Consider the following 13,605-nt stretch of genomic DNA (forward strand, 5'->3'; position numbering starts at 1 on the left):
AACTTGTGAATTGCACCGTAGAGCTATTAGATTATTAATTTCGGATTATTTTTGATTTATAAAAAAGTGCTTTTCACCATGGATTAAAGTTTAAATTGGTCAATAAAACGTCTTTACAAACGATATAAATAATTCAACAAAATAACGGTCGGAGGAATAAATAGTATAAATCGGTATAACATGTATGTATAAACACAGTATAGCTCATGGAAAGCGTTCAATAACGATGTCGCGAGTTCAATGTTTTACACATGTTGTGCCAAACCTGTGTTATTAACACAGGTTTGGCACAACATGTGTAAAATTAAAGAAGAAATGTTGTGCCAAAACATGTGTTAAATTAAAGAAGAAATGTTGTGTTGTGATTTTTATTTCGACACTAAAATTTTCAGGTCCAAAAATCGATTTCCTCCATTCTGTTAGTCAACTTGGCATTGAGGATAATGTGCCTAAAGCCAAAAGGTTAATAATAAAATTTTCTTTTTATATTGATTCTTTATAAATAACCTTTTAAGTCCACGGAATCTATTGATTTATAATTATTATTTAACATTATACGTTTCAACTAAAAATTAAAAATGTTATATGTCAAAAAACACGAGTTTCACTTTATGGAGTGTCAAGATATAAATCTTAAGAATTCCTAGACAGCTTAGATAATAAATTACAATAATAAGCCTTAAATTTAAGACTTCGATAGATTCTTCGCTGCGTTCCGTAATCTGGCAAAACTACCAGTAAAATGCAACAAATACTTCGCCGAAGTTGGCGTACTTGCGATAATTTCTTATCATTCACAACAGTCACTTAATAAAAATTATTAATATAATTAATTTCTTTATTAAGTGACTGTTATGAATAAGTGACTTTTCCTATTGATCGGATAAAAAGTCCAGCAGTAGACAAAGAGCATCATTGCATAATTCAACGATATATACAATTAAACATACAGATATTACAAATAGTTTGAGGTAGAGTGGTAGTTGTAGCACCGAAGCTTCGATATAAATAGATATGTAGGTACCCTAAAAGATCTAGCAGAAAAAATATCCGGGTTTTATTTTTACTAATGGTTATAACTTAAAGTATGTTGTGTTTAAAAATAATGAAATAGGCATAGCACATAATGCATGTATTTAATTTTCCACACGAACACACTGGCTTTGTCACTAGAAAACTAAAAAAAATGAGCTCGAAATGAACCGTAAACTAATTTTAATAACGGTACTTTTTGACGACTGTTCGCATATAATAATTATACATAGTACATCATTTTACATAGTAATCTAAGAATAAATTAATTAGGAAACTAAGCATAAAAGTATGTATTCTTTGCTTTGTTAAAATCTTGTAATTTCTTTCACTTCTGTTGCTTCTTTTCCTTCATTTGTCTTATTTTTCTTGAGATCTTTGTAAATATCTTCAAGACATCTGGCCTTAGTTTCTGGGATGACTAGTATGACATAGACTGCCGTTAGCAAGCAGACAAAACCGAAAAAGAAAAACGATACGTGTATACCCACTGCTTTTGCTAAAGGCTTAAAGAATAGCAGTTGGAGAAAGTCTGACACGGAAGCCATAGCCATTGTAACCCCCATCACAATGCCACGATACTGAAATTAACAAAAATTGTATTAATAATATATTTTCCTAAAACTTGTAATATCTTCTTGTGATAGCTCTGTTTAAATAAGAATCAAAAACTGGATAGCAAGGAGTGTCCGTATCGTCCGTACAAAAGCTGATGTTACGCAGTCCTAACACGCGGTCTCGATACGCATTCCCGATACGTAGCCCCGAAACGCGTTCTCGTTTCGTGGTTCCGATGCGCGGTCCCGATACGCGGTCCCGATTCGTGATTCCCATAAGCTCCTTATATACAATACACGATAGTCGATACGGCCCGTTGCATTTCCTACTAAATGCTAATAACTAAATACGAGACTACTTGTGGGGCACATACCTATTACAGTTTTTAATATAACTAAAATAGCTCTTATAATTTGCAGGTTCATGTTAATATACCTTTTTACGCATTACGAGGTCAACTTATGCTATTGTTATTCATTCGTACATGATAACGTTTTTTAGGAAAATGCACAGTTCAATGGGATAGATCTAAAGCATACCTAATAATTTTATTGCAGGTACCCTTTACATGCTGGAATAGGCAAACTTTACTTGCGGCTTAAAATACTTTTTAAGCCGCAAGAATTGCTAATATACTAATATTGCTTACGTTTGAGAGCCTCCCTCCTGAATTATACTTTTTGATCCTTATAATTTTACTGTTGGCTTCGGCCCTCAGATTTGTGTTATTTATTTTTATTAGGACTACCAACAAAATTACATGTATTTTAGTTATGGATAAGCCTAGCATTCGGTTACTAATAACACATTTTATATAAATATTTATACATTTTAACTTAGGTTCTACATTTCTTGATTCAAAAGTAACAGGGCTGTTCCAAACAGGCAGATATACTGACAGACAAACGGACGAAAGGATAGAAGGTCGGAGAGGCAGCTGTAGACTGCGTGTTTCGCTCGATCAATAAGTATTGGTATACCGCGAACGCCTTCGGCCTTGGTTCATTACAAATAATACTGATTAATTTGTACCAATCAATAAAGCGAATACATTGCGCCTTTCAATGAATGCTGTAATCATTTTGTTTACCTTGTAAGAAAATATTTCGCCCGTGAGTACAATTGAAATTGGCTGGAGGCCTGACGCGTCGCAGAATATGCAGATACACAGAGTCAGAAGCGGCAGCCACGATGGCGCCTGGATGTCATAGTCACGCAGCAGGAACCAAGATCCGAGTAAACACATACTAAGCCCAGACACTAATGATGTTAAGAAGAGAAGTGGCTGAAAAATAAAAAATAAACTATATTCAAAAACACATAAAAACATACAAAAGAAAATCAACTGACTTAAGGAACTATTGGAAAACAAACAAGCTCCGTCTAGAATTGTAGTAGTATATTTTACAGATGCTTGTAGTTATGTTCGTTCATATTTCGAAAACTAATTAAGGGATCAACACAAGAAACCAATACATATACATACTCGTATTTCACACAATTTTAGGCCATATTCGAGAATTTAACCCGGGGCCTCGTGTATGTAATCTGCTATAAATAGCCCTGTTTTCTTATTGTCTTATAATTAATGCACAAATCGTTACTTTTTTGTTACTTCTTTAAAATATTTTCTTTAATTTTCATTTAAAGTATTAAACAATAAAAACACTCGCAGGTAACGACTACTTCAAGAAAATCTATTTTTAATTTATTTGTTTCTATTAATTTTAACACACTTAGTGTTTCTTCTTCTTCTTCTTCTTTGAGGCATGCAAAGAACACGTGCTACAACAGGCCCCTGTGTCCATAAACCTAAGGCGTGTTAAGCTTCATGTTCCTCTAGGTACACCGGCAACCACACCTTTTTTATTTATTTATTTTTTTTAAACATTATTTCTTGTGTGCGTGTGTATGTCACTGAACTCCTCCTAAACGGCTGGACCGATTTGAATGAATTTTTTGGTATGCGTTTGTTTGGCACCCTGGATGGTTTAGATTCACAAATCAACCCGACAGATGAAGCTGGGGTCAGCTTGTATATATTGCATCATTAATAATAATTTTGTCATATATAATAAGATTGAGAATGAATTGAATGAATGAATTTAAAAGGTCCTATAAGTAGTACTTACTTTTCTACCACTCCTTTCCACTACACTGGAAGCAAGTATCGATCCGATAACTTGAACTGCTCCTAGAAGCATTGCCTGTTGGTTCGGACTGAGAACCAATCCACCGTCCTTCGAAGCTAATGTGAATATCTCTCCAGCGAAATTGAGGACCGGTATGGCACCACAAACTTCCCGAGCTAGAGTAACTACCAGAGCTATTTGGAAGGCCTTCAGGAGAATCTGATCGGTGACTGCAAATAAGAAAACCTAGTATGTAACATTTTGTATTAAACTTATGAATACAACTTAAGTATTTTCAGTGATTTGGACATTGATTTAATATTATGTTACTGTTGTAAGTTCACTGGATTTGGACGTTTTATAAACATTTATATAGCTTTATGTATATATTTCTTGTGTGCGTGTGTATGCCACTGAACTCCTCATAGACGGCTGGACCGATTTAAATGAATTTGGTTTAGCACAAATTATCCCGACAAATAGCGCTGGGGTCCGCTAGTATTATATATAGTTATATAATGAATAATATCAGCCTTTAAGCCCAAGCCTCAGCCTTGAGAAAAATTTTATTTTTATTTTAAATGTTTAAAGGTTCAATGTGATTTCTAACTCGTTGTCAACGGGGTTTAAGAAATATGTTAGGTTTATTTTCCAGTAAATTTTTTATTCTATTTAAACACACATTTTATCTTCTGTTTGACTACCTATTAGTTATCATTTCTTAATAGGAAAAACCACGCATATCTTAGAGCAATTACAGCTATAATATTTGTAAGTTAAATTTGATAAAGTTTTATTTTTAGAAACACTTTATATACAGGCTTTAATTTTCTTTACATACAGGGCCTTGATTCTCCGTCGATACGTGAAATAATTGATACTGCATGACGTCAAAACTCGCGTTATCGGTTCATGTAACCACGATTTCAATAAGAGTTATAGGTAAACTATCACGATTCTCACAATACTTTTATCATACTAATAATATAAATGTATTACTTAGTTTGAATGATAGTTACTCATTGGATGAAATTAATTATAGGTACACAATTTTTTTTCCAGATGATTCAAAATTTCCGTCAGAAATAATATTATAACAGAATTCCACGTGATGAATTATAGTTGCATTTATATTCAATTTCTAAGTTCGATAATAAATAAAAAAATGGCTTAAAACATGATATATCTAAATATATACCCTTGTGTTTGGTGATAAAAATAAACCTTACTTAATTATGTTTGCATCAAGAATCTCATCTCATTTAAACAGTTATCTAAATACAATCTTTGATAAAATTATTACAAAACAAATAGGGTTCTTATGACATATTATATTTCACGTCTTGTAAAGATATTAAAATGTTAATTAGGCCATATATTACAAGTTCCTCTAAATGGGTTTTTTCTTTTCTAGCAATACTTAAATATGTTAAATATTCAAGCTACATAATTAAAATAAAAACAATACTGTACTTACAAATACTTTTGAGAAAAAAACTGCTGGTTGTTTTGTCTTTATTCTGTTCTTTCATAATGAGTTCTATTTCTTCTTGAACTTTCATATCTGTTACAGATCTACAGCGCAGCCAAGCCAGGGCTTTTGTAGCTTCCTAAAATTAGAATACCTTCTTAATAAAACAGCAGTAATTAAGTTAACTGCAGGGCACAAACAGTACTATTCTTTTTAGTAGGTATAAATATGGAAATTGCATCATTAATAATAATTTTGTCGCCTTAAACAAAATTTGTACTGAATTTGAGATTTTGCATTGAATTGACTTCAGGGATGATAGATTAGACATCTCAAATAAATATTGTTATATTTATTTGAGATGTCTAATAATAAAACAATAATATATATTTTTTATACTCACTTCAGTTCTACCTTTCTTCACAAGGTAAGACGGTGAGTCAGGCATAAACACGAAAACTATCATGTGAATTGTCGGCAGGGATAAGCAAATCCAGAGTATTGTTCGGTAACTTAACAAATCGCCTATGATATAGAGAAAGAGGTTTCCAGTCGTTTGAAATAAAACTACCTGAAAATAGCCAGTTAATCGATATGTTAAGTACCAATTCTAGAAACTACAAATGTTATAAACTCTGCTTTGGTAGAAGGCCTTAAGACTGTGCGGCCAACCAAGATTACAAATATTTATATATACATAAAGACTAGAGTTGAATACTTACCAAACAGCCCAAGGCACCCCTGATCGTGTCATCACTGATCTCCTTTGTGTATATCGGGCAAGTGACAAAGCAGCCTGCCATTGTGACGCCTACCAACGCTCTAGCGAATATGAGGGCCCAGGTCTCGAAGGAGCACAACAGAATTATCCAGCTGGTCTGAAAGGAAAGGAGATAGTCCTGTCATTTTCGCTACCGCCGTATAGTCATTATCACCGGCTTAGCGTAACACAAATTTTGCAGGAGATTGTTTAAAATAAATATATTTGTCATCTATACAGAACCTACTTACTAATTAAAACAAAATTAATAAATATTTACGAAACCATTACCACCTAACTGTAATTCGATTTTTATTACTCTTGCTATTAGATAGATAACCCGGAACTCGTGCCCAACGAAGTCGTTAAAATTCTATTTTATTGATTGATACATTCATCAAGACTAATGTGTCTCGACCTACATGGAGAAATAATTAACTTCTGCGAAATTACATATAGAAAGATCAACTGTAATGGCTTCTCCAAATTGTATTGAACAATGACGGTAGTTTACTATTACCAGCGGAGCACAGGCGCTAGCAGTACGCGACGTTCAGACTTGTTAACACGCGCTGGGCACGCGTTCTATTTGGAGAAGCCTTATGTTTGAATCTAGACGATCCCAGGGAGGGGACGACAGTTAAGCTTGGACCAGTAGCGGTACCCGCATTGAAACTAAGGCACTCAAGCCAATCGCCTAAAAGCATCTAAGCTACATCTAACACTCTAACATCTAAAACTTCACGGTCATCTATACTTATAATAAAACTGTAACTCGAAGATTTCTGTACATTTAATATATTTTGAAAATTTTGACTGGGGTATGCTTTATAATCGACACTGAGTCCAAAAGAGATTTTTATTAAATTTTTGTCTGTCTGTCTGTCTGTCTGTACGGGCATCACGTGAATACTACTGAACGGATTTAAATAAAATTTGGTATAGTGGTAGTTGATATTCCGGGTCAACATATAGGATTCTTTTTATCTCGATAAACAATAAGTTTCCTGCGGGAAACGGGATCAAAATTTTTATCAATTTTTCTTCTAAGCTCCGTTAAATTTGAATCGATTTTAATAGATTTAAAAAATTCTTTGTTTATTTGAAAATGTATACTATAAAGCATATATGGTTAATAAGGATCTGATAAATATTGTCGGAGATAAAGAACATAACTCTTCACAAATAACTGTTAGTCGCAAGGCATATGGGACAACGAGCGAATGCATGCGTACTATCCTACTTATATTATAAATGCGAATGTTTGTGAGGATGGATGAATGGATGGATGTATGTACCTATGTTTGTATTAACTAAAATGCTACGTAACATAATAGTAGGTACATATAATGATTATGATATGCTAGTTTTACAATAAATGAAGTGCCAGTTGATTTAGTTTCATTGTAGACGCATGCATATGCATCAAGCAGCACAAACTACTTCATATGTACGTGATACTTCATATTTACAATAATTGTCTTCTCCATCTCGTACTAGGCACGGCTCGTCCTCGCCACGGTCTAGGATATTCTATTGGCGTGCACTCTCTGTAATGGCACTTCCCATTGCATAATGCCTATCGCACATACGCAATATTATTGTAAATATAAGTATTCACAGTAATTTTTTTCAGTACTCCAATCCTTCGATAAGCATCCTATATCATAGTTATTATTTATAATATTACTGTCAAATAATATTGCGTGTGTGTCTCGTTCCCGCCATAGTCTTGTTAATCATACTTTACTCTTGATAATAAGTTTAAAGTTTATATAAAACGTAAGCTTACAGAAATATCCTATCATAATGTTAAGGAATACTCAAACGATAAAAAAGCTTGGGTATGAATTGCTCTAACTTCACAGCTTAAAATTAATTTACAGTGAGATGGTGATGGCTTAGTTTGTTGCGAGCTCTTCTTGGACCAGCGCGTTTGGAACCCCCGTAGCTTTAGGTTTAAGTTGGCGGACGAAGTTCTCACGATCCCATTACAATTATGTAAACATATATGCATGAACGCTTCTTAAGTGCCAGTGATAGGCCTACATGAATGAAGAAATTTTGAATTTGAATATCATACAGTGCATTATGCTAGTAGTGTTTAGACGATATGTACAAAATCGGTAAAACAAGAAAGTCTGAGTATATCAGCGAGTGCACTTGCAGGCGTAAACACACTAGACTGCATGTATGATGTACCTAATCTCCAAAATCGCCTTGTGATTGAGATATTTGGGCCGGCACGGACGAACCGTCGCGCCGCGTCGCCGCTACTGACGGATTTTTCTCATTAGGCTTATTGTTTACGGCTGAATTTGGATGCTTTGACTTATCGCTTATGCGTTGTTTGAATACAAAAATGATTGAAACTTACCGCAAGCGCCATAGAGAGAAACAGCAGTGCAAACTTCCTCCCAACTCTATCACCAATATAGGCCATAACTAGGTCGAACACTATGCATACTAAGTATGGAGCTGAGGCCATGAACGATACCTAAAACACAGATCTTATTAGAAACACACGTTAAGTACAACAAACTTGGCACCAGTAATCAGTATCAGCCAATCAAAAAGCGTCGCGATCTGAGACAACTTACTGTGTTTAGGTCGCAAACGTCTTATTGTTGCTGTCCTACGACAAGTCGTCGTAGTATAAAAAGTACGTAATTTAAAAAACGACGATCAAACACTGGCTTTATTGGGTCAAGTTTTAATATATAATGTATGAATTAATATGTAGTATAAATGAACTTTTCGATCGAATCTAAATTTTCAGGCATTTCAGGCATTTGGATGTAATGATATAAAAAAGTTTGCATAACACCTCTGTTATGCAAATTTTTTTATATTGATATCTTTTAGAAAAACAATTTGAATTAATTTTATTAACATCGTGTCCCGAAATTTGCTATTGACGTCTGGTGACCCAAGAGCTGGCGCTTATTTAGTGAACAGTTTGACGGCTTATATTTTTTGTAAATATTAATGTTAGTTTTTGATTATTATTATGCGTTTTCTAATTGGAATTATATTTATGTTTAAATAAAATAACATAAACTTGACAAACTTATCATAGGAATACGCAGTGACAACCATAACATGAGCTAAAATTACTATATAGAGTAATAAGGTTATCTGGGTAACATTAAAACAACTATTTACATACCTGCACGTTTTAATACACACATATCTAATTGTAAGTGCAATTTCAAGTCATTTCGATAATAAGAGTGAGTGGTTTTTAGGTTACTACTAAAATGAAATATTACATATATTTTTATTAAATTTTTTTTCTACTACCTACCTCTGCATCGGTTAGGGGGAGACCTTTTGGCGAGTGATCGGACTGTAGAAGTAGCGTCATTGGGGACATCCATCCTATGCTGGCTCCGTACGCCAACACCGGTAAGTTTACTAGGAGATAGACAAACAAGTAAAATCTTTACTGCACTAAAATAAATGAAAAAATAGAATATTTTATAAATTTAATTAAAGGAGATATAAATTTATATTATATAAGTTTTTAATATCATATAAAAATTTCGGAACTGAAAGGATTTGATCCTGCGGCTCTCTGGCAATAGCTGCCTGAGAGCTTTTGCACTAAGCTACTTCTCTAGCACCGCCGCGCGCCGGATATCGAAATTAGTATATACCTCTTTCTTATAGGAACAGCGCTTCCGCTTTCGAAATTTAAACATGCATTTTAAGAGTTTAATAAAAATTATTAAATTGAAGTTCCAAAATTAAAACTACTTCGTGTAAATTACCTATAGTAATAAACTAAAACTTGACGAAAATCGATTGTAACAACCAGCACCTTGTTATATATACATAGTTAGATAGTTGTTAATCAAAGGTTTCAATAAATTGTAAAAAAGCTCCACCAAAACTCCGAAATATCGCATCGGGCGATACTCTTTTGACTGTACCCTGTACTACTGTAAATAGAAAAATGCCCCTCACGTCAAGAATATAGCAAAATCTTTATCTTAAATATCCGAATAGAATTTAACTTTAACAAAACAAAATCGGCTTAATATTTTGGGTTCCAAGAAACGTTGTCTGTAATAACATAAATACATAGACAGTAACAAAAATACAAAAACATGAATTAAAAAAAATTTACTTATATGCTTAAAGCTTTCTCCTCCAGGCAAATTTAGTTAAAGGATCTTCCGGTTAAGTTATACCTACTTTCACATAATATAAACTTAGTATATAGTTAAAACTACATATAATAACAAATATTAATTGTACTTACTTAATAAGGCACATATCACTTGGTTCACTTGACTACCTTCTCGGAAAAAGCCGTAAAATTTCATTTTGACTTAATCACAACCACTTTAATGCACAAAATAAGTCTTAAGCACCTATTTATCAATTAAATTTTATATTACACACTTAGCAAGGAACTCTCATTTTGTCGCTTAGAAGGTTACCAAGAGGACTCTACAAACTTTTATTACAAGACGATAAAGCTCACTTCCTGCACGTATCCTGCCACCTGTTCCAGAAACGTATACTTATATAAATATAGATTATTATTTTAACGTAACCCGGTATTGCTCTGCTTAATTCAACAACTTAAAAACTAGAAGTTCGAATTTTGAATGTCGTAAACCTCTATCCTAAATTAGATCCTAAATTATATATTTAATAATCCTAAATATCGCGCGCGCCGTGTCGCCTACAGGCATAAAGTGTCGCTAGTAATTTCGTTATAATTCAAGATGATTTTATAACGGCTATTAATATTATATTATAGAATATTAAAAAACATATTAATGATAATAGCTTTTTATTTGCTAACAAATTTAAGTGCAATCTGTGCGTAAATTCAGGGAATGTATTACGAAAAAAAAACCGAGAGAACAACTTTACTTACATTATTTTAATCGAACTGTAATAATGTGAATCACCAACGCAAAGCAACGAGTACCTATATTGCCTAAGCGTACAAACGTCTGAGATCCACTAAAACAGTTATTAGAATATTAATGTCTATTAGACGAATCTATACGTTATATAGTAACCTACTAATGATACGAATATTTGCACAAGCTGGAGAATTCACACTCCTATTTGCAAAAAGTATACAGATAAAGGTAACATCTGTATCTAAGTAAGAAGTTCGGTCACCCATCCTTCTACTGGATTGGGTCAAACCTGCCTACACTGTGTTAAGTGTTCTGATTACGTGCTGACTCTAGTATATGCATGCACCTTCCAAATTAATTAGTAATTGATAAGTTGCAGAACAACAACATTTGCAACATTATTTATTATTATTATCTTGTATCTATTTCCCTTATGTACCTACCTATATACATGAAAAAATTGCTGCGTTAAAGAAGAGCCACACATTAACATATTAGAAATTATAGGACATCGTAACCATATTTCATTCGTTGACGCAAAGTTAAAACGGAATTTAGATTAAGATCTATCATAACCATTTTTTTATTTGAAGACCTCCGTGGCGTAGTGGTGAGTGCGGTTGTCTTATAAGAAGAGATCGCCGGTTCGATCCCCTGCGGGGGTAATTTGGGAATTTATAATTTCTGAATTTTCTGGTCTGATAGGAGGCCTCGACCGTAGCTAAATACGGCGATTTAACGGTGCGATACGATGCCGCGTAGAAACAAATTGGGAGTGCCAAACCCCAAACCGGGTATCACGTTACCATCTTAGACTGCTTCCTGTTTCATCTTACTTACCACAGGGTGATATTGCAGACAAAGGGGTAACTTGTTGTGTCAGAAATCACCGCTTTCCTCCCTTACAGCCAATCTACTTATTTTTGGCATAGAGTTAGTTGAACGGACGGAAAGTTGAATAGACTTTTTATCAGCCTAAACCATTGGTTTCCACGGGGTTTGTGAAAAACGGGTAACACAAACATTTGTGATACTATCTAATAAATAGGTATATATATATATTTATATTTAGTTTATACAGTCTTATTCTTGATTCACAGGAATTGATACCTCTCGCAAGATTTGGATATTTAAAGGTAATTTTAATAATTATTATTTACTAGCACGTTAAATTATCGAATGTCATCGAAACCAGTTTAATTATATTTTATTGAATGAGCCTGTTATTTTTTCCACTGATGAAAATCGCTGGCACTCAAATACTTGACATAAATGGGCAGGTTTAGAATTCAAGATTTATGTACAATCAAATAAGGACTAATAATAAACATTAAGCTGGTAGGTTCACCAGTCTGACTCTATCAAGCTTAATATTCAATGTGCCTATAACCATATAAGGTGATTAAAACCTCAAACTCTTTAATAGAAAAGTATCTGATCACAGATACTAATTAGATGATGTTATGTTTGGTCGAAATTATGAAGTTGATCTTATTTCCCGTGGAACCAACGGGGCAGCCATATGTAATGATTCTAAGTCATCTAGAATCATTACATATGGCTGCCCATTTCCAGTATGACGGTTTCTCGAAGAAGGAGTTAATCATAAAGAGGTATTCCTTCTATGCCCCAGAAGTTCTAATGACCATAATAAAACTGCCACATTCTCAACCCTGCCCCTTGCGCATAACCCGCAGAGCGCGCAACATACGCACAGCAGAGGGCCCTCAGGCCGCAGCGCAGAGCGGGAGTGCAATAAGCAGTGGATGACGTTTTCAAGCAGTTAGCACGTTTAAGTATAATCTGAAGCCATACGCATTGGGAGACGCATCTGCGGCGTAGACACACGGACACAGTTGACCCACTGTAAATATAAAAATAGCAATTCAGTTCCAGTTCCATTGCAGCGTATTTCGCTGCAATGGCACTGAAACTGAATTGCTGTCATGGCATGCATAGTGGCGGGCTCTGCAACTGGCACCGGCCGTGCTCAGCGCAGCTGTCAGGACCATGGTTTCAAGTTCCACGCTTTCGAAGGGCATTGAAGCTTGCGGCCTTGAGCTAGGAAACTGACCTCGCAGGAAACTGCCTTGGATCTTATATCTTTACCGAAGCAGAGCTTGGCTCGGTACATAGATAATAAAAAACTTTATGTCCATGTGTGGTGGACTACCAATAAGAGACCGTTCTTCAGGTATGTTAAGGCTTATAAAGATTGCTGGAAGATTAGAATTTACTCCTAACAGTATTTTTGACATTTATTATTTTTTTTTATTCAAACTTATAACCTTTTAATAACCATTGCAGCGTATTCCGCTGCAATGGTACTGGAACTGAATTGCTGTCATGGCATGCACAGTGGCGGGCTCTGCAACTGGCACCGGCTGTGCTCAGCACAGCTGTCAGGACCATGGTGCCAAGTTCCACACTTTCGAAGGGCATTGAAGCTTGCAGCCTTGAGCTAGGAAACTGACCTCGCAGGAACTGCCTTGGATCTTATCTCTTTACCGAAGCAGAGCTTGGCTGGGTACATAGATAATAAAAACTACTCTATGTCCATGTGTGGTGGACTACCAATAAGAGACCGTTCTTCAGATTTGTTAAGACTTATAAAGATTGCTGGAAGATTAGAATTTACTCCTATCAGTATTTTTGACATTTATTATTTTTTTTTTAATTCAAACTTGTTTAAAAATTGATGAACGCATGTTAGTTACATGTCAAAAATCAACTGTTGATTGTTATTACCAATTTGTCAATGTCAAA

The 13,605-nt window shown here is 34.5% G+C and overlaps 1 protein-coding gene across 1 annotated transcript; it reads right to left on the reverse strand.

Moving 5' to 3' along the window:
* Positions 1 to 980: 980 nt before the first annotated feature.
* Positions 981 to 10,915, reverse strand: LOC120623885 (facilitated trehalose transporter Tret1-like). The gene is made up of 10 exons (XM_039890168.1): positions 10,848 to 10,915; positions 10,221 to 10,466; positions 9,261 to 9,370; positions 8,331 to 8,450; positions 5,916 to 6,071; positions 5,597 to 5,764; positions 5,200 to 5,332; positions 3,723 to 3,952; positions 2,681 to 2,875; positions 981 to 1,613 (listed from the first exon to the last, which is right to left on the reverse strand). Exons 2-10 carry the CDS (start codon positions 10,282 to 10,284, stop codon positions 1,341 to 1,343), a joined length of 1,449 nt encoding a protein of 482 aa, XP_039746102.1. The 5' UTR covers positions 10,285 to 10,466; positions 10,848 to 10,915; the 3' UTR covers positions 981 to 1,340.
* Positions 10,916 to 13,605: the final 2,690 nt, after the last annotated feature.

The sequence above is a fragment of the Pararge aegeria genome, chromosome 1 (assembly GCF_905163445.1).
Source record: "Pararge aegeria chromosome 1, ilParAegt1.1, whole genome shotgun sequence".
NCBI lineage: Eukaryota > Metazoa > Arthropoda > Insecta > Lepidoptera > Nymphalidae > Pararge > Pararge aegeria.